The following is a 27,319-nucleotide window of genomic DNA, read 5'->3' as shown; positions in this document are numbered from 1 at the left end:
GGACAATGGAGAATATATTACAAAGACTACCACAAGTCGCCATTTACCTGGACAACATCCTCATTACGGGAAAAACAAGGGCAAACATCTGCAAAACCTGGAAGAAGTCGTTAAGAGGTTTTCAGCAGCAGGCGTGCACCTAAAGAGGGAGAAATGTGTTTTACTAGCATTTCAAGTAACTTATCTGGGTTACAAGGTTGACAAGTCAGGGCTAGACCCTTTGGAGGATTGGGTGAGGGCGATTAAAGATGCCCCCCCCCCCCCCCACAATCCAGGGGTCAAGATCTTTTTTTAGGACTGGTGACGTATTACAGAAAGTTCATACAGAACAGGGCTTCCATCTTGGACTCCCGACACCATTTACTAAAAAAGGGGCAAGCCAGGGAATGGTCCACCCGCCAAGATAGGGCTTTCATGAAGATCAAACAACAGCTCTCCTCAGAAAACGTCTTGGCACACGATGACCCCAGGAAAGAGTTTGTGCTCACTTGCAACGCGTCTCCATATGGCATTGGTGCAGTTCTGGCAGAGGGGACAATGGACAGAAATGACTGATAGCGTTTGCCTCCAGGACTTTAGCAACAGCAGAGCGAAAGTACGCCCAAATTGAAAAAGGAGGACTGGCTGTAATCTTCGCAGTAAAGAAATTTCACCAGGACTTGTATGGGCGATAATTCACGATAATCACAGGCCACAAGCGATTGCTGGCTTGCTGAAAGACAAAGCGGTGCCACCAATAGCTTCAGCCCAGATCCAACGCTGGGCCCTACTGCTGGCAGCATAACCAATATCAACTGGAGCACCGGCCAGGAACTCGAGTGGCAAACACCAATGCACTAAGCAGGCTGCCATTACCGGGCACCCGACTATTGGTACCCAGAATAGAAGAAACGGTGATGACACTACATTTCCTGGACACCCTTCCAGTGGCTGCACAAAACATTTGTTTGTGGACACAAGGAGACCAGTTTTAGAAAAAATAAAACACATGGTGCTAATGGCGGAGATGGAAATGCCAGTCAAGGTGGAATTCAACCCCTACTGGAGCAGAAGAGTGCAGATCACTGTGGAAAACTGGATACTACTATGGGGAGCTTGAGTAATAGTTCCAAATCAAGTCCGTCGAGCCATACTGACTGAACTACATCATGGGCACCCTGGAGTCTCTAAAATGAAGATGGTGGCCAGGAGTATGTCTGGTGGCCGGGCCTGGACACAGACATAGTGGCATTGGTAGGTCAGTGCCAAGAATGCCAACAAGGACAGAATGTGGCACCGGCAGCCCCGCTGCACCCATGGGAATGACTGGGTAGACCATAGTGGCGACTTAATTTCGATTTTGCAGGCCCGTTTATGGGTTCAATGTTTTCTGTGACAGTAGACACCCATTCCAAATAGCTGGATGTATACAAAATGAAGTCAGCAAATACAACAGCAACCATCAAAAAACTTTGCACCTCGTTTGCAATGCAAAGTATCCCAGAGGTGTTAGTTTCAGACAATGGATCGGCATTCACCAGTTCACAAAATTCATGAAGTCAAACGGCATTCGGCACACAAGGACGGCATCATACCACCCAGCATCAGGTTGGTGGAGAGAACCGTGCAGACCCTAAAAGTCGGGCTGAAAAAAGTCAGCAGCATCAATTAACTATCATGCTGGCTATTCAACTATAGGACAACCCCACAACGGGAATAGCACCAGCGGAGCTACTCATGGACTGAGCCTACTGTTCCCAAATTTAGGCGGGAGAGTAGAAAAACACCAAGAGACCCAATGCAGGGGCCACGACAACACTCGCCGATAAAGGCAGTTCAATGCGGGGAAAAAGGTATTGGTCAGAAATTATGCAAATGGCACCACATGGGTAGCAAGAACGGTCAAGGCCAGGACAGGACCTGTGTAGGAGAACACGTCATAAAAAAGCACCTGGACCAGGTGTGGGCCTCGGATTAGTTTCCTCCCCCGGAACTGACTCAGACCAGCATACCGAGGACCATGGAGAGTCCTTCCCGACAGCCTATTCACGCCCCTCCGACACCACTGATGAGGACATCGGACTCTGACATGAACACCATGGATGAAGCCACGGCTGTCCCCCTGGAAGAGGGCATACCGCCTTTCAGGCGCTCTAATCGGAAAAGATGGGCGCCTAGACATTAAACTCCCCCCTCGGAGGTCAAAGTGGAGGATCCGGACCCAGCGCAGAAATAAGCAGAAGATCAGTGAGTCATGAGGACCATGGGGGCTCCTTGGACTTGCCGGGGGGGGGGGGGGGGGGGGCTTCACCTTACAACTCTCAGAAAACTGCACAACTCTCAGAAAACTGCACAACTCTCAGAAAACTGCAGATTTTTAAAGTTTAAGTTCCTATTTTTCTCTTTTATGTCACTCCTTTAATACCATATGCTTGTCCCAATTCATATTTCTCTTCGTATACAAGTTAAATTAAGTTCAATAGAAGTGTCAGAGCGAGTATTCTTTAGCCTGATTGGCTGAAGAATTTCCCAGCTACTTTACCTGGTCACAGACCAAAGATCCCAGACAGAGGCAACTGTATTGAATTAGATCCTGAAAACCAGACATCTCGGCTGGCAAACATGTTAAAAATCTTCAGGCAACGATGCGAAAGGTGAAAGCCATTCCTTCTTCAATCACAACAAAATCTAGGCCAACAAAATGAATAATTTAAGCTGCTAAATATTTGAATTTAAATAATTCAATTAGCCTTCAAAACATCAAATGATCCAGCCAAGAGACAGGAGAACACAACATTCTCAACCCATCAAAAACACTCCATTATGATTAACACAATTTTGACATCTTCCAGCTGGAGTTTAAAGACCTGAGCTAGTTATTGGACAAGCACATTAAAATATGCTGCTTCAATCGATGCTTCCTCTTCAATTTTTGACAGTGCAAGAACAAGTAACAGACAAGCTGTTCCAGTACACCTACAACACTCACATCCACCTGGCAATGTGGAAATTGCCCAGCTGTGTCCTGACCACAAAAAGCAGGAAAAATCCAACCCAGCCAATTTCCACTCCATTAGTCTACTCAGCAAAGTGATGGAAGTCATTGACAGTGGCATGAAGCAGCACTTGCACAACAATAACCTGCTCACCGATGTTCAGTTTGAGTTGCACCAGGGCTATTCAACTCCTGACCTCAATACAGTATTGGTCCAAACATAAACAAAGGAGCTGAACCCCCCAGATGAGGTGAGAGTGACTACCCTTGACATCAAGGCAGCATTTGGCTGAATATAGCATCAAGGGGGCCTTAGCAAAACTGGGATCAATGGGAATCAGGGGGGAAAACACCACTGGTTGATGTCATGCCGAGCATAAAGGGGTGTGGTGGTGGTTGTTAGAGGTTGAACATCTCAGTCCCAGGACATTGCACCAGGGGTTCCGCAGGAGAATGTCCTAGGCCAAATATATAAAATGAAAAAGAGTAGCTAAGGTAAACATTGGTCCTTCAGAAGCCGAAAAGGGAGATTGAATAATGGAAAGTGAGGAAATGGCCGAGGCATTGAACAGGTAATTTGTGTCGGTCTTGTCATGTAAGAAATGTGTGTTTCTCAAATGGCAGCAGTGATGTCAGAGTGTGGGTGGAGCTGGGCTGTCTTTCTGTCTTTCACTTTCATTTTGAGCCGAAAAACTGCTTTGTAGACTCTGTTTAGTTTCATTTTAGATTTGGAGAAGCAGCAGTCACAGCAAGATGTGTATGAATCTCAATCTGCAAGCTAAAGAATGTTCATTTGGTGATTTCAAAGTGGTAACTGCTCTCAGTGGAGAATTTAAACCTGCTGTCCTTCTGTAAAAAGGGTTTGTGTCTTATGGATGTCTTATAGAGTACTGTATTCTTTCAGGGTGTATTTGAATTGATGGGTGCTAAGATGTTCACTGTATGTTTATAAAATGTGAACTGGGTTCATAGAATAAACATTGTTTTTGTTTAGAAATACTCTTGGTTTTCTGTTGCATCACACCTGTAAAGTGGGCCCTTGTATTCCCCATAACCAAAATCTATTTAAAGTTGTGGGTCAAGTGAACTCCATGATATACTTTGGGGCTCTCTAAACCCTGGACCTTAACAGTCTTCACAGTGGAAGACACAAATAATATGCCAATAATTGTTGGCAAGAAAGCTATGGCAGATGAGGACCTAGAAACAATCATTATCACTAAGAAGATATGATGTGGAGATGCCGGCGTTGGACTGGGGTGAGCATAGTAAGAAGTTTTACAACACCAGGTTAAAGTCCAACAGGTTTCTTTCGATGTCACTAGCTTTCGGAGCGCTGCTCCTTCCTCAGGTGAATGAAGAGGTATGTTCCAGAAACATATATATAGACAGATTCAAAGAATCTTCAAAGAATGCTTGGAATGCGAGCATTAGCAGGTGATTAAATCTTTACCGATCCAGAGATGAGGTAACCCCAGGTTAAAGAGGTGTGAATTGTGTCAAGCCAGGACAGTTGGTAGGATTTTGCAGGCCAGATGGTGGGGGATGAACGTAATGCGACATGAATCCCAGGTCCCGGTTGAGGCCGCACCCATGTGTGCGGAACCTGGCTATAAGCTTCTGCTCGGCGATTCTGCATTGTCGCGCATCCTAAAGGCCTCCTTGAAGAACGCTTACCCGGAGGTCAGAGGCTGAATGCCCTTGACTGCGAAAGTGTTCCCCGACTACTTGCCTTCAAACAACCGCGCAACCTCAAACAAACCATTGTTTGCATCAAACTACCCAGCCTTCAGAACAGTGACCACGACACCACACAACCCTGCCATGGCAATCTCTGCAAGACGTGCCAGATCATCGACATGGATACCACCATTTAACGTGAGAACACCACCCACCAGGTACGCGGTACATACTCATGCGACTCGGCCAACGTTGTCTACCTCATACGCTGCAGGAAAGGATGTCCCGAAGCGTGGAACTTCCAATCACATACTGTAGTATAATAATGTTAAATATGTAAATATATAGTCAACACCAGTAACATGAGGTTAGATTACATCAGAGCATGGGGAGATAGTTCTATGTGGAGCCTCATGTTCAGTCTGTATTGTACAAAGTTCATTTTTAAAATAAAAAGTGAAGTTTACAAACAGCCTTGCTTCGAGCAGTATCTGTAAATGCAGACTGAACAAGCACATCTGAGACCCACATCAATGATAACAGATGGAAGGAACTTAAAACACAATGAAAGAAGCAACCAATGAAGAGCATTGCGAGTGCAAGAAGTGCCAAAGAGTCAGCTGCAGGATGTCAGCAAAACAAAAATAGTTTTCAGGAAATATAATGGAATTGGTAAATATTAGAAATAAAGTATAGTTTTAAGTGGGTTTAATTTGATGTTTCTGTGCAAGGAAGATTCCTGCATATGGTTAGATTCCTGTTGGACAAAGGTGTTTATATCTGTGGGGGTTTTGGTTTCAATTCAATCTGTGCTTCTACGGTGCTTAGAAGCAGAGAAAAGCTTGGCAGAAGCATGAAGTTATTACTTAGCAACTGGAGGAATTTAAAGTAGAAAGGCTTTTTGGATTTAGTTATAGCTGAATTTTTTCAGCAGTTGGTTTAGAAGATTAAACCGTAACATGGAGCAATGGTTGAGAAAACAAGTACAGAGAGCTAAAGTCCAGCTAGCTTAGGAAACTGAAGGAATCAAGAGAAGTTTTCAATAAGTCAAAGGTTAAAGGTACTAGAACAGAGAACTATTCAATAAATACAGGCTGATCTGAGAAGAAGGCAGAGATGCCAGAAAGAAAACTGAAGTGATTTTCAGGTTTTGGAGATTTGTACTGCAATTTGGGAGACGTTATTTGAAATAATTAGGCCAGCTGTTCAGCACAGAAAGACGTAGAAGCTTTGGAGAAAGTGCAAAGAAGGTTCACCAGGATGTTATCTGACTTCAGGGGCTGTTTAGCACAGGGCTAAATCGCTGGCTTTTAAAGCAGGCCAAGGCAGGCCAGCAGCACAGTTCAATTCCCATAACAGCCTCCCCGAACAGGCGCCAGAATGTGGCGACTAGCGTTTTTTCACAGTAACTTCATTTGAAGCCTACTTGTGACAATAAGCGATTTTCATTTTCATTTCATTTCATTTTCATTTCATTTCAGGGGTGTTGGCTATGAGGGGAAGTTGAAAAAACTAGGATTGTTTTCACTGCAAAGACAGAGGCTGAGGGGAGACCTGAAAGGGGTCTACAAAATTATGAGGGCATAGGGTGGATTGCCAGTGGCTTTTTTCAAAGGTGGAAGTATCAATTACAAGGGGACACAGGTTCAAGGTGAGAGGGGAAATGTTTAAGGTAGATGTGTGGGGTAAGTCTTTCATGCAGAGAGTGGTGGATACCTGGTACATGCTGCCAGAGGATATGATGGAAGCAGGCGCATTAGCAACATTTAAGAGGCATCTCTTAATGTTGTTAATGTGCCAGAAGACTGGAGGATAGCAAATGTTGTCCCCTTGTTCAAGAAGGGGAGTAGAGACAAACCTGGTAACTATAGACCAGTGAGCCTTACTTCTGTTGTGGGCAAAGTCTTGGAAAGGTTTATAAGAGATAAGAACATAAGAACTAGGAGCAGGAGTAGGCCATCTGGCCCCTCGAGCCTGCTCCACCATTCAATGAGATCATGGCTGATCTTTTGTGGACTCAGCTCCACTTTCCGGCCCGAACACCATAACCCTTAATCCCTTTATTCTTCAAAAAACTATCTATCTTTATCTTAAAAACATTTAATGAAGGAGCCTCTACTGCTTCACTGGGCAAGGAATTCCATAGATTCACAACCCTTTGGGTGAAGAGGTTCCTCCTAAACTCAGTCCTAAATCTACTTCCCCTTATTTTGAGGCTATGCCCCCTAGTTCTGCTTTCACCCGCCAGTGGAAACAACCTGCCCGCATCTATCCTATCTATTCCGTTCATAATCTTATATGTTCCTATAAGATCCCCCCCTCATCCTTCTAAATTCCAACGAGTACAGTCCCAGTCTACTCAACCTCTCCTCGTAATCCAACCCCTTCAGCTCTGGGATTAACCTAGTGAATCTCCTCTGCACACCCTCCAGTGCCAATACGTCCTTTCTCAAGTAAGGAGACCAAAACTGAACACAATACTCCAGGTGTGGCCTCACTAACACTTTATACAATTGCAGCAGAACCTCCCTAGTCTTAAACTCCATCCCTCTAGCAATGAAGGACAACATTTCATTTGCCTTCTTAATCACCTGTTGCACCTGAAAACAAACCTTTTGCGACTCATGCACTAGCACACCCAGGTCTCTCTGCACAGCAGCATGTTTTAATATTTTATCATTTAAATAATAATCCCTTTTGCTGTTATTCCTACCAAAATGGATAACCTCACATTTGTCAACATTGTATTCCATCTGCCAGACCCTAGCCCATTCACTTAGCCTATCCAAATCCCTCTGCAGACTTCCAGTATCCTCTGCACTTTTTGCTTTACCACTTATCTTAGTGTCGCCTGCAAACTTGGACACATTGCCCTTGGTCCCCAACTCCAAATCATCTATGTAAATTGTGAACAGTTGTGGGCCCAACACTGATCCCTGAGGGACACCACTAGCTACTGATTGCCAACCAGAGAAACACCCATTCATCCCCACTCTTTGCTTTCTATTAATTAACCAATCCTCTATCCATGCTACTATTTTCCCCTTAATGCCATGCATCTTTATCTTATGCAACAACCTTTTGTGTGGCACCTTGTCAAAGGTTTTCTGGAAATCCAGATATACCACATCCATTGGCTCCCCGTTATCTACCGCACTGTTAATGTCCTCATTCGATTAGAGATAGTCAACACGGTTCTGTGAAGGGTAGGTCGTGCCTCACAAACCTTATTGAGTTCTTTGAGAAGGTGACCAAACAGGTGTATGAGGGTAAAGCAGTTGATGTGGTGTATATGGATTTCAGTAAAGCATTTGATAAGGTTCCCCACGGTAGGCTACTGCCGAAAATACGGAGGCATGGGATTCAGGATGATTTAGCAGTTTGGATCAGAAATTGGCTAGCTGGAAGAAGACAAAGAGTAGTGGTTGATGGGAAATGTTCAGACTGGAGTCCAGTTACTAGTGGTGTACCACAAGGATCTGTTTTGGGGCCACTGCTGTTTGTCATTTTTATAAATGACCTGGAGGAGGGCGTAGAAGGATGGGTGAGTAAATTTGCAGATGACACTAAAGTCGGTGAAGTTGTGGACAGTGCGGAAGGATGTTACAAGTTACATAGGGATATAGGTAAGCTGCAGCGCTGGGCTGAGAGGTGGCAAATGGTGTTTAATGCAGAAAAGTGAGTGTTGATTCATTTTGGAAGGAATAACAGTAAGACAGAGTACTGGGCTAATGGTAAGATTCTTGGCAGTGTGGATGAGCAGAGAGATCTCGGTGTCCATGTACATAGATCCCTGAAAGTTGCCACCCAGCATGAGAGGGTTGTTAAGAAGGCATAAGGTGTGTTAGCTTTTATTGGTAGAGGGATTGAGTTTCGGAGCCATGAGGTCATGCTGCAGCTGTACAAAACTCTGGTGCGGCCGCATTTGGACTATTGCGTGCAATTCTGGTCGCCGCATTATAGGAAGGATGTGGAAGCATTGGAAAGGGTGCAGAGGAGATTTACCAGAATGTTGCCTGGTATGGAGGGAAGATCTTATGAGGAAAGGCTGAGGGACTTGAGGCTGTTTTTGTTAGAGAGAAGAAGGTTAAGAGGTGACTTAATTGAGGCATATAAGATGATCAGAGGATTGGATAGGGTGGACAGTGAGAGCCTTTTTCCTCGGATGGCGATGTCTAGCACGAGGAGACATAGCTTTAAATTGAGGGGAGATAGATATAAGACAGATGTCAGAGGTAGGTTCTTTACTACAAGAGTAGGAAGGGCGTGGAATGCCCTGCCTGCAACAGTAGTGGACTCGCCAACACTAAGGGCATTCAAATGGTCATTGGATAGACATATGGACGATAAGGGAATAGTGTAGATGGGCTTTAGAGTGGTTTCACAGGTCGGCGCAACATCGAGGAACGAAGGGCCTGTACTGCACTGTAATGTTCTATGTTCTATGTTCTATCTGGATGGGCACATTAATATGGAGGAAATGGGGGGGATATGGATCTAGTAAGGGCAAAAGATTTGTTTTCCAAAGTTAGGGCATCATGATTGGCATGGGTTTGGAGGGCTGAAGGGCCTGTTCCTGTGCTGTACTTCTCTTTGTTCAATGCCCTCACAGGGGTGTTTGTTAGTGCAATTGGGAAGGGTTTAATCTGGAGCGGCAGGAGGATGGGAACCTGAGCGGGGGGGGGGGGGGGGGGGGGGGTGGGGGGGGGGGGGGAGAAGGATCAAAAAGAAAAGTGGAAGGCAGAAGAAACATAAGAACATAAGAACATGGAATAGGAGTAGGCCATCTGGCCCCTCGAGCCTGCTCCGCCATTTAATGAGATCATGGCTGATCTTTGTGGACTCAGCTCCACTCTCCGGCCCGTACACCATATCCCCCAATCCCTTTATTCTTTAGAAAGGTATCTATCTTTTTCTTAAAAACGTTTAAAGAAGGAGCCTCAACTGCTTCACTGGGCAAGGAATTCCAGAGATTCACAACCCTTTGGGTAAAGAAGTTCCTCCTGAACTCGGTGTTAAATCTACTTCCCCTTATTTTGAGGCTGTGCCCCCTAGTTCTGCTTTCCCCGACCAGTGGAAACAACCTGCCCGCATCTATCCTATCTATTCCCTTCATAATTTTGTATGTCTCAATAAGATCCCCCCCGCATCCTTCTAAACTCCAATGAGTACAGTCCCAGTCTACTCAACCTCTCGTCATAATGTAATCCCCTCAACTCTGGGATCAACCTAGTGAATCTCCTCTGCACTCCCGCCAGTGCCAATATGTCCTTTCTCAGGTAAGGAGACCAAAACTGAACACAATACTCCAGATGTGGCCTCACCAACACCCTATACAATTGCAGCATAACCTCACTAGTCTTGAACTCCATCCCTCTAGCAATGAAAGACAAAACTCGATTAGCCTTCTTAATCACCTGTTGCACCTGCACACCAACTGTTTGCGACTCGTGCACCAGCACACCCAGGTCCCTCTGCACAGCAGCATGTTTTACAATCTTACCGTTTAAATAATAATCCATTCTGCTGTTACTCCTCCCAAAATGGATAGCCTCACACTTGGCAACATTGAATTCCATCTGCCAGACCCTAGCCCATTCACCTAACCTATCCAAATCCTTCTGCAGACTTCCGGTATCCTCTGCACTTTTTGCTTTACCACTCATCTTAGTGTCGTCTGCAAACTTTGACACATTGCACTTGGTCCCCAACTCCAAATCATCAATGTAAATTGTGAACAACTGCGGGCCCAACACAGGGGTGGGATTCTCCCATCCCGCGGCAGTGTCCCCACACCATTGTAAACGGCGTCGCATTTTACGACTGCATGAACAGGCTGCTCCCATGACTAATTCTGGCCTGTACAGGGGGCCAGCACGGTGCTGGAGTGCTTCGCGCCGCTCCAGCTGCAGATCCCGGCGTGAACTGTGCGCCGCGGGGTCCGCGCATGCGCAGTTGCACTGACGCCAACGAGGACATGCGCAGTGGCACCGGCGCCAACGCGCGCATGCGCAGTAGCCTCCTTCAACGCGCCGACCCCGACCTAACATGGCATAGGACTACAGGGGCCGGTGCATTGGAAAGGAGGCCACCAGTCACAGAATCCGGCCATCCGATCGGTGGGCCCCGATCGAGGGCCAGTTCACATCGGAGGCCCCCCCCCCCTTCTTCTTCTTCTCTCTCTCTCTCTCGCTCTCTCTCTCTCTCTCTCCCCCCCCCCCCTCCCCTCCCCCAAAGGCCGACACCCACCCCTTACTCGCCGAGGACCCGCCGGCCCAGAGTAGGTTAGAACGGCGCCGGTGGGCCTCGGCTCTTTGCTTACGGCCGCTCTGCCCATCCGGGCAGGAGAATCGGCAGTCCGGCCACATAGAGCGGCCCACAACCGGGGCCGCGCCAACCACACCGGCGCCAAATGCGCCGATTCTCCGTTCTGCGGAGAATCGCGTGCCGGCATGGCGCGATTCGCGCAGCCTGCCACCGATCCTCCGACCCGGCGTGGGGTCGGAGAATCCCGTCCAAGGGCTAGCAGAAAACAGGGCCATAATTCTGTGTAAAAATGTTAAAAAGGCAAGTCTAAAGGCACTGAATCAGAATGCATGTACATTCATAGACGAATTAACAGTGCAAATTGGTTCACACGGGTATGATAGGAGTGCTTTTACGGAAACATGGCTGCAAGGTGACAAATGATGGGAACTGAATATCCAAGGATGCTCAATATTTGAGGACTGGAACAAGGGAAAAGGAAGTGGGGTGGCATTGTTCGTTCAGTATGAAATCAGTACAATACTTAGAGAGGTTATTGGTTGAGAAAATCTAGATGTGGAATCAGTCTGGGTGGAACTAAGAAGCAAAGAGAGGCAGAAAACGTTAATTAGAGTTGTATATAGGTCCCCAAACAGCAGTGGCAAGGTAGGAGATGGCATTAAACAGGAAACTAAAGATGCATGTAAAGAGAGCACTACAGTAGTCATGAGTGACCTTAATCTGCATCTAGATTAGGCAACCAAATTAGCAATTATACTGTGGCAAATTAATTCCCGGAATGTGTATGCGATAGTTTTTTAGGTCGGGATGTTGAGGAACTAACTAAGGAATATGCTTTCCAAGATTTGGTATTATGTAATGAGAAGGTGTTAATTAATAATCTTGTTGTATGGGGTCCTTTAGGGTTCAGTGACTATAACATGATAGAATTCTTCATTAGGATGGAAAATGAAGAAATCTGATCTGAATCTAGAATCCTAAATCAAAAAAAGGAAACTATGAACTGTGAAGCATGAGTTGGCCAGAAGGCATATGGTGGATAGGCAATTACTAATATTTAAGGAACAAATGTATATTGATTGTTGTACATTTTGTTCTGGTGCGAAAACACAACACGAAAAGCGGCCCAGCCATGGCTAACAAAATAAATTAAGGATAGTAATAGATCCAAAAGGGGGCATATAAAGTGGATATAAAAAGTAGCAAGTCTGAGGGTTGGGAGCAGTAGAGAATATAGGAAGGAGGTCCAAGAGACAGATTAAAAGGGGAAAAAAGCGTATGAGTGTAAACTTGCAAGGAACCTAAAAGCGGACTGTAAAAGCTTCCATAATTATGTAAAAAGATTAGTAAAGATAAATGGCCCTGTCTGGAATGAGAGAATTTATAGAAGAAAACAAGGAAATGGCGGGACAATTATACAACCACTTTACATAAAATGCCAGAGTTATGCCATTCATATGCAACCAGCTTCCATTGATAGACCAATAGGTCATCAGACTCTGATAATGAAATAATGGCTGGTCATGAAGGAATGTCCTGAAAGACAATGAGTCTTGGTGGATCACATTACGCAGTCTCGAATGAATTGAAGTCTGAATGGGACCATGTGACTCAACTAGGTATGGGTGTATTTCCGAGTTCGGGTTAACAGCTTTTTCCATTAATCTGTTTAAACCTTTAGATTGTCTGCTTTATATTTGGTTCCCATTTCCAACCCCAAATTTCTAATATCTCCCTACCACGATACCGCTCAAACAACACACATCTCAGGTTAAAATCCACTTTTAAATACAGTGAACAAACACAGGGTTACCAGCTGTGCACTTGAATAGAGCGGTCGGAGGGCGACAGAGGTCGGAGGGCAACAGATCTGATCAGGAAGCAGCCTGCAGCTTGTTTGGGTCAGACCATTGCTTAATCTGCCAGCCTTTGAGAAAACTGCTATGTCCTGTTCACAGACAAATCCTTAACTGACTGTTTTTAGAATAGCTCCTTCTGGGTTTATCCCAAGTCAAATCTTTAGCTAAATTGTTTTTCCCAAAAAATGAAAAACTTAACTTCTTCAAACCCTGGCTCTGCCCATTAACTACGTAATTTTACTAACACTAAATACAATGTCTCTAGTTATCTACTCACAGGGAACCCTCTTAACATAAACAAAATTCCTTTCGCCCAACTTCAACAATGTCCATGGCTGGAATGACTCATGATCTTACTTTTACAACACCTTAATTGCACCTCTGTCTCCAAAAAGTGTCTGCTGCCTTTCAAACTAGGATTTTCACAAAAGAAAATTACAGCAGTCACATACTAAACCAGGCTTTTAACCCTACTGTACCAAACACAGAACATAATATAGATAAAATTTCCACATTCATCACAATGATTTGGGTGAGGAAACCAAATGTAATATTTCTTACTTACTGACTTACTAATTTATCATGAGGTTGGTCATCCCAAGAGTCCTCAGACTCAAGATCCTTCAGAGAATACACCAGCGGTGCCAAGGAACTGAAGCGTCAAGCTAGAGCAAAAAATTCGAATTGGTAGCTGAGGATCTCAAAACCACGAAGAAATTATTTTGAGCTGCAGCACCTGAGAAATGCATCACCATGTGCAAAAAAGAACCGCTGATGGTGTCCTCATGGCTACCCAGACCAAATGGACCTTTTGTTATCTCAAGGGAAAGACATTGCTCATAGTTTATTATTTCTCCAGATCGGTCTTCCATTGTCTGATCTTAGAAGACGTTACAACTCATGGGGCAGCACGGTTAGCATTGCTGCCTACGGTGCTGAGGACCCGGGTTCGAATCCCGGCCCTGGGTCACTGTCCGTGTGGAGTTTGCACATTCTCCCCATGCCTGAGTGGGTTTCACCCCACAACCCAAAAATGTGCAGGATAGGTGGATTGACCACGCTGAATTGCCCCTTAGTTGGAAAAAAATAATTGGGTACTCTAAAATTTAATGGAAAAAAAGTTACAACTCACTAAAATAAATGATTGCCACACATGGCATTCCAGATCTTGCCATTTAGACAATGGCCCACAGTTCACAAATTAATAGTTCATAAACTTAAAGACTATGGATTTATCCACATAACTAGTTCACCCAGGTACCCAAAGGCCAAGAGAGGCTAAGGACAGTAAAAACTTTGTTGAAAAATAATTCTATCACATTAGTACTTTTGAGCTACCGTTCCACACCATTTGAGAATGTGTTGGCTCCATCAGAACTTCTGATAGGAAAAAGACAAGGCACTCAATTTCCTGTTCTTCCACAAAGGTTCAAGCCGTGTCGAAAAGCAACGGATCTTGAGAGGGTAAGGAAGGTGAGTATCGTGAAAAATCAGACTGGAACCTACAAACAAGGCTATACAAGTACATGGTTTATCAGAACTCCAACCAGGTGAATCAGTCTGTTTTAGAGATAAGAATTGAGAAGGCAAATTGCTTCCCCTTAACCTCTCCACCGCTCTATTCTCTTTTCTCCTTTAAGAAACTCTTGGAAACTACCCCATCTAGCGTAACATCTTGAGTGGCTCAATGCCAAATTTTGTTTGATAGTGCTGCTCTGAAGTGCCTTGGGAAGGTTTACCACGTTGAAGGCACCACATAAATGCAAGTTCTTTTTATCGGATACAAAAATGTCAATCTCACACATGAACATCTACTTTTAATAAGATTTTTAAAAACTTGTATCAGATATCATTCTGGGCCCCAAAGTAAATGCAACCATAATGAAACAGCATTACTGAAATGAAGAAAAAAATCTAAGGTAATAAATCATTTTTCACATCAAATGAAACAGGTCAGCTACATTTTCATGTTAATTATGTATCAGTTGTTATTTGCTACATGACAGAGTATTGCCTGAAGGAAAAGGCACAATTTATTCTGAAAATAATTATACAGCGGCTACTTTCATCCAAAGAGTCAACATGAAACATCAGTAGGAATGCTAGGTACGCCATCTCACTGAAACAAACTCCTAGTCAGTGCCATCATCTGAAGCTGTACAGAACGTCAAAATCTCTGGTTAAAGATCAGGGGAGCAGAAATCATATTATGCCATTAAGGAAAAGGAACTTTACAGTAAACTACATTTTGCTCAACTGCACTGCTTTGCTGCAATATTCCACTCTAACTTAAGCATTCATACAAATCCCAAGCTAATTACTCATTGAGGCAGTGTCGAAGAAATGGGAAGTCTGTGTCTTTCCCATTGTAACCAAATCAAAATACCTCCAAGACTTCTGTGCCTACAGAAACAAGCAAGGTCATATTTGAGAGAGACTGTTTAATGGGACAGTTTTCTCCTGCTACACTATCCAATACAGGGAGACGTGGTGGTATAGTGTCAGGACCCGGTTCAATTCCGGTCTTGGGTGACTGTGTGGTATTTGCACTTTCTGTCCGGGTCTGCGTGGGTTTCCTTCGGGTTCTCCAGTTTCCTCCCACAGTCCAAAGATGTGTACATTAAATGGGGTTGTGGGGTTGCAGGGATGGGTCGGGAGAGTGGGCCTAGGTCGTGTGTTCTTTCAGGAGGATTGGTGCAAGCTCAATGGGCCGAATGACCTCCATTCTATAATTCTATGTAATACACAAAGGAAAAATTTGAAGTTGAGAAATAGTTTGTTCTTTTCAATAAAATAGCGTAAATGAATGATATCTGTAATGATGAAAACCTGTAATGAAAACATGCTGGAAAAACTCAGCAGCTCTGGCTGTACTTGTGGAGAGAATAACTTTTCCAAAGAAGTAATATTCAACTCAAAACATTAACTGTTTCTTTCTCCAAAGATGCTGTCCAACCTGCTCAGTTTTCCCAACACGCTGAGGCAGAGGTGTTGGATTGTATTTGTTTATTGTCACGTGTACCGAGGTATAGTTAAACGTTTTGTTCTGCATACACTGTCCAGATTTTAGATAACAGTTCCACGTTCAAGTCTAGGGGAAACTGTTTGGGAGAGCATTTCTGACTTTAATTTTCTAGGTTTTTTGGAGCTTTTTAGGCAAGGAATACATTTCAAGAATTTAGGAACTTTATATTCATAATTTTCCATCTATTAAGTATGTGGGAGATTTTACTATGTTAAAGATGTTATGAAAATGCAAGTTGCTGTTGTAATAAAATGGACAGGAAATCATGGGCTGTACAGCCACATTTTTGCACCAGCTTTCAACAGATGAAGTGCTGCAACAGAGCTGAAGATCAAAACGTATCCATGGGCAGCACAATGGGTGACAAATTGTTATTACTGCTAACTAAACCCCTTGCAATTTATCCTATTCCCAGTGCTGGCTCCCTGCTTACCCTTTTCAGAGCAAAATAAAAACGTTATACGCGCCAATAATATTTTACCCCGTTCACAACTAGGTGTAAAGTCCATTTACAATCACATCCAGGTGGTAAGTGCCCAGAGGGTTCACGCTAATTACAGAAAGGCCCATGTTAGTAAATCTACCTTTCTGCAATATTTGATGTCCGTTTCCACTGTTATTTTCAAAGAAAAATAGTAAAAGGATACATCCACACTTAAAGGCCTCAGAGCAGTAGGAAATGTTTTAGGTTTAAATGATTGACATGCAACTAGAAGTGCACAAAACTGTAAATTCAATTTTTTACTCAACTTTTTGAGCATCTCAAGAGCGATAACGGATGGGCAATAAATGCTGACCTTGCTAGCGACATCCCATGAATGAATTTTTAAAAAACTAGATTTAACAATAGAGCTGGATTGAACAATACATCTTGATTTCTCATATAACATGAGATACCAGGTACTTAACCCCTGTAATCTGGTTTTGCAAATGGATGTTATGAATCAAATCTGCACATTTTGGATACAAGTTGCAAAATAACAACTGCATAGGTACAAACTATTTTTGTATTAAATACAAGGATCTGTTCTGATTACTTAAATGTACAACTGAAAGGAAAACCACTTATGAGGACTAAGTATAAGAGCAGTTTGCACTTACTGAACCGTCTACCAGCAGTCGATAATATTTGAAAAACTGCACAGCTCACAGGCCCTATGGGAGGCCTTGCCAACCAGACGATGCACTTTACACTTCTAATGCGAGCAATTGCAAGCAAAACATAGTTAGATCATGACAAAGAGACCAATTACTTTTGTGGATAAAGAACAATCAGAAATGCAATTATATTGTAATTTTAACCCAAACCATTACATCAGTGACCAGCTGCTCTTAACTGGAGGTGGAAAGCACTTACCACATATTCAAACACAAGAGTCAGGGTTTCCTTAGTATGAATGATATCATGGAGCAGAACGATGTTAGCATGTTTTAGCCCTTTCAACAAGGAAGCTGCAAAGGAATGAAAAGGAAACTTTTAAGAAGTGTTATGGCTAGACTTGGCAGAGAGAACTGCTCACTGGCCAAAAGCCTCAGGTGCCAGCAATTCATTTAGAAATAACATAACCAATACTTCCACCAAGCTGCATGGGTGCATAGCCATGCAGCAAGATTATACCCCACCCAGAAGGACCAACCAGTAAAACTTGGGAATTGACTGGTACTCATCCAAACTGGTCTTGTATACCTGAAAATGGAACTCCAGTTCAGTGCAATACCAGCCATTCCCAAGTTGTATTGTTTGCTATAATCTGGGAGGCTATGTTCTGTGCAAATAAAGCACATGCGCAGCGACATAAGAGACTTTCAAGGGTCCACACACAAAAACAAACAAACAAATTAAAAGAACATTGAGCATAACCATTGAACAGCAAATTAATGAATGACATAGATAAAAGATACACTGCAACCTTTCCAATGCTTGGAACAAAGTCATTCCTGGATTTTGGAATTTTCTGGATTATAGAACATTGTTAGAATGCCAAAACAAAATTCTGAACAGAAAAACACCACAAATATATATCTACCCGAAACATAAAACAGTGATAAAATATTGTAAATCCCGCAATAAAAATTGTTTAACTTATGAAAACACTATCTTCCATGTTTCCACTTCACAAAGTACTGTACCAAAATGATGGCAATGATGTGAAGGGAATGTTTAGGTCTTCTCAACAGATTTCAGGATAACTGGCATTTCTGAGCAATAGAGGTCAGACTGGAGAGATTACAGTATATTTATAAACAACACACATCAACATTGGGTGATCAGGTGAAACAATAGGGTAGTTTTTAAACTTTAGGTTCGAAATGAAATCCAGACACCATTGAAGGACAACCATCATCTCTTTTTTAATTTGGGGATATGGTAAAAGCTAGTCTCATTAATGATGACCATGAAACCACTGCCAATTGTCGCTAAAAAACCATCTGGTTCACTCATGTCCTTCAGGGAAGGAAATCTGCCATTCTTACCTGGTCTGGCTTCCATGTGACTCGAGACCCACAGCAATGTGGCTGACTCTTAACTACCCCCTGAAATGGCCTAGCAAGCACTCAGTTGTACTGAACTGCTACATAAAGTAAACAAGGAGTAAAAACAAATGGACTACTAAGCAGCGAACCAAGCGCCAGAAACGGCAATCTCCACAGCCAGCGCTGACAACGGTGAAAATCTTTCCTTACAAACATTTGGGGGCTTGTGCAAGAATTGGAAGAACTGTCCTGAAGATCAGAAGAGTAACAGCCCAACATCGTCATACTCTCAGAATTATAACTTACAGATAATGCCCCAGATACCACACCAGCAGGACAGACGGCCAATGTGGCAGCACAATGTTGTACTGTTGGAAGGGAGTTGCACTAAGAATCCTCAATATTGATTCTAGAACCCACAAGGTCTCATGGCATCAGGTCAAACATGGGCAAGGAAACCCCCCACTGATTATCACCACCCACCCCGCCCCTCCTACCCCCGCCCCCCCCCTGCCCTCAGCTGGAGCTGGTCAATAAGTATTCCTGCATGTTGAACACCATTTTAAAGCAGCGCTGAGGGTGGTAAGGGCACAAAATGAAGTCCTTCACCCCAAGTACATCAGCCATCACCACAAGAGGCTCGGCAGAGCCACTATTAGCCAAGTTGCCCAAGCACTAAAGGACATGGCCGTTAGACTGGGTCTGCAACAGGTGGTGTTTACCTCATCAATTTACCTGCCACGGGTGTATTTTTCCATGACAATACTGGCAGGGTGATCTCCTTGTGGAGATAAAGTCCCATCTTCAAAGTAAGAATGCACTCCAATATGCCGTGCAGCACAACCATCATGCTGAATGGGATACATTTTGACCAGATCAAGCAACTCAAAACTGGGCATCTGTTACAATCCCAGTTTAAGTTATAAGTGGACGGGATGATCTCAGAATGGAAGATAAAAGCAAATTACTGTGGATGCTGGAATCAAACAAAAACAGAAAGCTTTGACAAAGAGTCATCCAGACTCAAAACATTAGCTCCTTTTCTCTCCATAGATGCCTACAGACCTGCTGAGATTGTCCAGTATTTTCTGGTTTTGCCCCAAAATAGAACCCTGGCTCAAAAGACTGTAATCCGGGGATCAGAGTCACAGGATCACAAATTAGTTTTTTTTAAAACATATGACAAAATTGGATTATGGATAGAATATGCCTTTTCTCCTTGAAATCTGCAATTGTCTCTTAACCTTGGGGTACTTTGTTTACTCTTCCTTCAATTCTTCTGAACAACACCTTGGTTTCTGTTCACTGAAGACTTCTTAAACACTGTCCCCCAATTCCCTGGTTATCTGGACTGTAATTTGTACTTTCAGAAGTTTGCCTGTTTTCAGCTCCAATCGTTCTTCTGGCAGAGTTGAGAAATGCTAACTCCCAGACATCCTGTCTCTAACTGCTCTGGCTCCCAGTTAAAACTAACAAAGGAAAGCCCTTTCCTCTAGAAAGTGGCCTCCTATAGTTGGCAAGACCCACACCATTATGCCTTGTATTTATTCTTCACGGCTTAGCCCTCTCTAAGCACAATAGACACAGTTGGAAATTTAACTGGATCTAACTATAGTTTTAACTTTTCAGGAACAGAAACATTGTGTACACTTTCAACTATATCTTATTTCTAATGTTCATCATTAGAAACATAAATCTCTTAAAACTACTTTTGTTTTCTTAACACATCAATGAGGTACAGTGGACCACAAACTGTAATCTCATGGCCTAGCATATCCCCCACTCTATCATTACGACCAAACTGGGCAATCAATCCTGGTTCAATGAAGAGTGCAGGTGGCAACACCAGGCATACCTAAACATTAGTAGTCAATATGGTGAATCTACAACAGAGGGCTACTTCTACTTGCATGCCAAACAGCAGGTGCAGCATGCAATTGACGGAGCTCAGCAATTCCACAACCAATGGATCAGATCAAAGCTCTGTAGTCGTGCCACAACCAGGTCTGGATCACAGAATTGTTACGGCACAGAAGGAGTCGATTTGGCCCATCATGTCAGCACCAGCTCTCCAAAGGAGTCTCATGACTTAAGTGTCATTCCGGTCTTTTATCCATACCCCTGCACATTACTTGAATAGACACATTGGCCTATTGAATGCCTCGATTGAACTTGCCTCCACCACACTTCCAAGCAGTGCATTCCAGACCTGAAACACTCGTGAAACAGTTTTTTCCTCACATCACATTTGCTTCTGTTGCAAATCATTTAAATCTGTGTCCTCTCATTCAAAATTCTGTTACAAGCGAGAACAGTTTCTTCCTTTCTCCTCTGTCCAGCTTCCTAATGGTTTTGAACATCTCTGCCAAATCACCTCTTAGCCTTCTTCTTTCCAAGAAGGTCAGTCCCCAACCTTTCCAATCTAGCCTCATAACTGAGGTTTCTTATCTTTGGAACCATTCTTGTGAATGGTGATGAACAATTAGAAACTAACTGGATGAGGAGGCTTCACAATCTCCATCCTCAATGGCAAAGCAGATCAGGCAAAAGACAAGGGTGAAGCATGTGCAACCATCCAGCCAGCAGTGTTGGCTGAATGATCCATTCTGCCTCCCCCGGAGGTCCCTAGCATCACACATATCAATCTTCAGTTAATACAATTCACTCCACGTGATATCAGGAATAGGCTGACGGCACTGGATACTGCAAAGGCCATGGGGCCTCACAATATTCCGGCAATAGTGCTGAAGATTTGTGCTCCAACTCTAGTCACGTCGCTAGCCAAGCTGTTCCAGTACAGCACTGTAAATTCTATGAAAAGCTACAGCACTGACATTTACCTGGAAATGTGGAAAATTGGCCAGGTATACCCTGACCACAAAAACGACCTTTGCAATTTGCCAATTACCACCGCATCAGTCTATTCTCAATCATCAGCTATGTGATGGAAAGTATCATCAACAGTGTTATCATGTGGTATTTACCAGCATTAACCCACTCGTGGATGCTCAGTTTGGATTCGACCAAGGCCACGGTTCTTGACCTGGACAAAAAGAGCTGAACTCCTGAGGTGAGGTAAGTGGGACTGCCTTTGACATCAAGGCAATATTTGACTGAGTGTGGGATCAAGGAGTCCGAGCAAAACTGGAGTTCATAGGAATCAGGGTGGAAGCCCTTCACTGGTGGGCTAGCACAAAGGAAGATGGTTGCAATTGATGACGGTCGATCATCTCATTCGCAGGGCATCGCTGCACAAGCTCCTCAGAGTAGTGTCCCAGACCCAACCTGTTCCATCCATAAACGTCCTTACATAATAGTGGAGATGTTCACTGATGATTGCATAACGTTCAGCATTATTCATGACTCCTCGAGTCCCACTCCAGGACTTCAACACAAAAACATAAAGGCTCTCATTGAAGATGGTGTGACACTGCTGACAATGTCATCTTTCGGATGGGACGTCTAACCAATAGTCCATCCTCTCAGGTAGATTTGAAAATTCCAATGGCATTATTTCGAAGAAGAATGGTATTATCCCTCCGGGTCCAGACAAATATTATCCCTCAATCAACATCACAAAAACAGATTGTCTGATCACGTGGCTAGCACTGTGCTTCACAGCACCAGGGTCCCAGGTTCGATTCCCCACTGGGGCACTGTCTGTGCAGAGTCTGCACGCTCTCCCCGTGTCTGCTTGGGTTTCCTCCGGGTGCTCCGGTTTCCTCCCACAGTCCAAAGACGTACAGGTTAGGTGGATTGGCCATGCTAAATTGCCCTAAGTGTCCAAAAAGGTTAGATGGGGTTATTGGGTTACGGGGATAGCGTGGAAGTGAGGGCTTAAGTGGGTCGGTGCAGACTCGATGGGCCGAATGGCCTCCTTCTGCACTGTATGTTCTATGTTTGTGGGAGCTTGCTATGCCCATATTTTCCCACATTACCAGTGACGTTACAGTGCTTTGAGTTGTCTGATAGTAATTTCTTTTTACTGATACCAGCTTTTTAAATTCCAATTTTAATTTAAATTTTAAAAACTGAATTTAAATTCCCCGACTCCCACTATGCAATTTCAACCCATGTCTCCAAAACTTGCCATCCAGATCTCTCCCTCGATTGTCCAATAACATAATCACTATGCCACCATATTCCATATATTATAAAAGTGTACACAATTACCAAAATGTGTCAAACCAGCTGGTGGCACCATGACAGGGATTTAAAATGTGAAGCCTTTCTAATGTTAGTACATCAATACTGGAACACCTCGTCTCAAGAACAAACCAACACCATATTCCCCCACCATTGATTTCCCCCCCCCCCCCCCTTGGGCCATCTATTCCCTGTTCCAAGCTGCCTTTTGACACATTGCTCACTTTCTGCCATTAACTCATTCTATTCTCTTTTTGTGCCTTCCTGGCCTTAATCACCCCCATTTACATAATTGTTTTTCTGTCCATGACATCTCTGTCAATCTCTATCTATCGCTGGTCACTATCCAGCTCCACTCCTCCACACTCTTCCCCCACAGCAGTATAAATCTGACCCCATTTTCAGTTCTCTTCAGCTTTGGCAAAGTCATCAAAATGTTAACTTCCTTCTCTCTCCTCAGATGCTATCAGATCTGCTGCGATTGTCCAGTATTTTCTGGTTTTATTTCAGATTCCAGCATCTAGAGTAATTTGCTTTTATCTGTAGAACATCAGTGCCTTTTCACAATTAGATCAACACATTTGATGCAGGGAAGTATTGGATTTTAGTAATTAAAAAATGAGGACCAAATAAAATTCAGGGCTTTGCATAAATAAAATATTTGAACATACTGAATGCTGGAAAAAAGTCCCATCATTTATAAATGAGAGATACCCTTTCTGCAGATCTCATTTCTAACATTCCCTCAGTCCTGAGGTATTTCTCCAGTCCTCCCATCTCTTTCCCACCACTGCTTGCTTCACATCTTGACTGAACTCAATTAACACCCAAATCGCACCCTGTCCTCTGATCTACTTGTTGCAAACAGTGCAGGTGATCTCAATTTCACATCAGGGGCGAAATTCTCCGTTATCGGCGCGATGTCCGCCGACCGGCGCCAAAAACGGCGCAAATCCCACCTGCATCACGCCGCCCCAAACGTCGCTAAGTCTCCGGCCCGGAATGAGCTAGCAGCGACGTAACGCTATCCGCGCTGGCTCACGCCATGCGGCGTCATGCACGCCGCACGGCGTAACGGCGCATAAGACGCGCTGCACCCCCCACCCGACCAGAAGATCCGACCGGATGGCCGCCCGCCGCTCAGCCCCGAGGTTCCAGTCCCGCGACATTGAGGCGCTCTTGGACGCAGTGGAGCAGAGGAGGGAGGCCCTGTATCCCGGACACGGCCGCAGAGTCGCCCCACGCCACAGCCGGCGTCTGTGGAGGGAGGTGGCAGAGGCCATCAGCGCTGTGGCCCTGACACCACGGACAGGCACCCAGTGCCACAAGAAGGTGAACGACCTCGTCAGGGCAGCCAGGGTGAGGCCCCCCCCTGCCCGATATCCATATTCCCCCTCCCCCATTTCCCCCTCCCCCATATCCCCCCTCCCCCATATCCCCCCTCCCCCATATCCCCCCTCCCCCATATCCCCAAGTGAATCCAGCCCTAACTTTAAGCTCTGCAATACACGCGCAACCGATGGCATGCATTCATATACCTGTCTAACACTGTTGCCTTTTACCCCTGCCACCACCCCCCACAGGAGAAGCGCGCACACAACACCAGGGAGCATGTGAGGGCTGGCGGAGGCCCAGCTGATGAGAGGCCACTGACCGAACATGAGGAAAGGGCCCTGGAACTGGCTGGCGGACCTGAGGACCAGGAGGTTGCTGATGCAGAGGTCGGTGGTCCACCAGCAAGTGAGCCACCGACAGCCCGTCCCCATATCCCCCCTCCCCCATATCCCCCCTCCACCATATCCCCCCTCCACCATATCACCAGATCATTGCCTGCGTGTCTAACCATGCATGCTTCATTGTGTATCGCAGGAGGAAACGTCGAGGCACCCATCCCCACAGATGCAGACCGCCCGCATGATGCCCCTCGGAGACCACGGGAGACGGAGAGACACGGACCCTCTGCCATGCAACGCCCACACGATGCCCCTCGGAGACCACGGGAGACGGAGAGACCGGGACCCTCTGGCATGCGACGCCCGCACGATGCCCCTCGGAGTCCACGGGAGACGGAGAGACCTGGAGCAACAGGGAGACGGCGCACCCATCTCATGCGGGTGCGGCGACGCAGGCGTGTGCCACCCAGCGACAAGAGGGGCAGCCACAGGCCCCCGTCACAGCCGAGCCACGAAACCACAACCCAGGACACCCCTACCCAGGACACCCCTACCCAGGAAACTGAAATACAGGACAGTGGCACAGATTGGATGGGTGGAGGCGAACTGCCACCCCAAAGTGCCATGAACTCAGAGTCGGATGATGCGTACGACACAACGCCACTGCTGTCACCAACACTCTCCACCATCGCAGAAACACTCACCTCGGTTGGGCACTTTAGTGATGAGGCGTCTGGTACACTCACTGGTGCGCACAACACAGCCGTCCCGGTACAGCAGGTGGAGGTAGGAGCAGCAGAGGGGCCGGGCGGTCGGAGGGCAGCCCGGCGCAGGCGAACATCAGCCGCCCAGATGAATCCCGGGTTCCTGGAGTTACCACACCCACCCATAGGTCCGATGCAACCACCAAACCTGAGATGAGCGAAGAGGGTGACGGCCAGCTTGCGGCGGCTGCAGTCGCAGGTGGAGGAGTCCACCCGCGTCCAGGAGCTGGCAGTGGTGCCGGTCATGCGTGCCACCCAGGCCGACACCGCACGGGTGGCGTCCGCAGTGGAGTCAATGGGTGCGACGGTGTCAGACATGGGGAGCGGTTTGCGAGGCCTGGGGCTTTCCGTGCAGACGGCGTCTGTGGCCCAGGACATAGCTGCCCTCTCACAGGCAGCCATGAGCCAGCGGCAGATGGCAGTGGGGCTCAACTCCGTGGCACAGTCTCTGAAGGCCATGGCCCAGTCTCAGCAGGCCATCGCTGAGGGCATCGGCACCATTGCCCATGTGCGAGCCGGCGTCGCACAGTCACAGACAGGGATTGCCAAGCCCCTCAGCTCCATGTCTGCAAACCTGCAGACCCCTGTCGATACCAGCACAGGCCTCCAGGACTGGCAGCGCCAGATGTCGGGGGGGGGTGTCGGATGTCCAGTCCGTTCGCATCCCCCACCCATGTAGAGGCCTGGGGACCATCGGGCACCCCGAGGGAGGTGGTGGTACTGGGGCCCGTTCCGGGTCCCATTGTAGGGGAGGTCCCGGAACACCTCAACACCTCTGGCTCCCCCCCTTCCGTCCCAGGTGCATCGGGTGGGCAACGGGCAGGACAGGCTGGTAGCTCACCATCCCAGTCGCCCGGGCCGAAGCCTGGCCCATCTAGGCCAGGACGCCCCAAGAAACGGCCGCCGAAGGGATCCCGTGTCAGAGGGCAGGAATCACAGGAGTCCACCTCCAGTTCTGCTGTACCGTCTGGGGAACCACCTAGGCGTAGTCAAAGGGCCCGCAAGGCCAAACAATTAGACACTGAGTAAGTTGGCACGGGTGCAGGGCACAGGTGAGTTTTAGGGGCTAGGGCACGTGCCTGAACTCCTTTCGTTATTAAAGTCAATGTTACACCTACAAAAGCTGCCTTTGTGCTCTGTCCAAAGCATGCGGGGGGGTTCATGTACGTTGAGCGCAAGTGTGTGTGTGAGGGGTGGTCTTACCTCAGCCCCAGGTGAGTCTGCCCCCTTCCCCCTGGGCCGCCATCAACATCCCCCCGGGCAGAGGACGGGACCGTGCGCTGCAGTGTCACAGCCACATGCAGGGATGGTCCGGGTGGATGGTGGTACTGTGGCCATGGGTCAGGCACAGTCCAACGATATGGAGCCAGGAGCTCATCGCAGGGTGGGTTGTCATCATCTTCCATGGCCTGCAATAGACACGCGTCCACAGGCAACTGAGAGAGCCCGGCCGTTGTGCCGCAGGTGGATCGGCAATGGGGGGGTTGGTGTGCATGCGGGTGGGGTGGGTGGGGTTGGGGAGGGGGGGTGAGGGTGCTGGGTGGGTGGATGGGTGGATGGGTGGGGGGTGGGGGTGGTCAGCTGTTGCCATGGTGTGCGGTCTGTGGCCAGACTACCCGATTCCCACGCCCATCTAGTCAGTGAAGCGGGAGTCTATCAGCCTGTCCCGCGCCCGCTGGCCCAGCCGGTAACGGTGGACAGCCACCCGCCCATGTCTAGCCCGCCTGCCCTGACCATTGCCCCCATCCCCCTCATCTGGGGAGGAATGCGCCTCTTCCTGCTGCTCCTCCACTCCGCCGTCCTCTGCCTGTGGCACATCGCCCCTCTGCTGGGCTATATTGTGCAGGACGCAGCACACCACAAGGATGCGGCCGACCCGATCTGACCGATACCGGAGGGCGCCCCCAGAGAGGTCCAGGCACCTGAAACGCATCTTCAGCACGCCAAAGCACCTCTCTATCACTCCCCTTGTCACTACATGGGCATCATTGTAGCGGTTCTCTGCCTCATTGCGTGGCCTCCGTATAGGCGTCATCAGCCACGATCGCAATGGGTAGCCCCCGTCGCCCAGAAACCAGCCCCTCAGCCGGGGATGGCGTCCCTCGTACATGCCGGGGATGTATGACCGCGACAACACGTATGAGTCGTGTACACTGCCCGGGTAATGGGCGCAGACGTGCAGGATCATCATGCGGTGGTCACAGACCACCTGTATGTTCATCGAATAGGTCCCCTTCGTTTTGGTGAACATGGCCCTGTTATCTGCAGGTGGCCGCACGGCGACGTGCATCCCATCAATCGCGCCCAGGACTATGGGGAACCCGGCCACGGCAGAGAAGCCCACGGCCCGGGCATCTTGGCTGGCCCAGTCCACAGGGCAGCGGATGTAGCGGTGCGCAATGGCATATAGGGCATCTGTCACTGCCCGGATGCACCGGTGCACCGATGTCTGCGAT

At 46.5% G+C, this 27,319-nt stretch overlaps 1 protein-coding gene across 6 annotated transcripts in view; it reads right to left on the bottom strand.

The window, feature by feature from the left end:
* Positions 1 to 27,319, bottom strand: part of cdk14 (cyclin dependent kinase 14) — a 935,572-nt gene that overhangs the window by 541,529 nt on the left and 366,724 nt on the right. For all 6 annotated transcript variants that reach the window (XM_072508685.1, XM_072508686.1, XM_072508684.1 and 3 more), the window contains one exon: positions 17,163 to 17,257. In XM_072508685.1, coding sequence (XP_072364786.1) covers positions 17,163 to 17,257 — 95 coding nt within the window. The remainder of the gene's footprint in view (positions 1 to 17,162; positions 17,258 to 27,319) is intronic.

This window comes from Scyliorhinus torazame, chromosome 6 (assembly GCF_047496885.1).
Source record: "Scyliorhinus torazame isolate Kashiwa2021f chromosome 6, sScyTor2.1, whole genome shotgun sequence".
In the NCBI taxonomy this organism is placed as follows: Eukaryota; Metazoa; Chordata; class Chondrichthyes; order Carcharhiniformes; family Scyliorhinidae; genus Scyliorhinus; species Scyliorhinus torazame.
The sequence above is the reverse complement of the archived record's forward strand: the minus strand, read 5'-3'. Positions and strand labels throughout refer to the sequence as shown.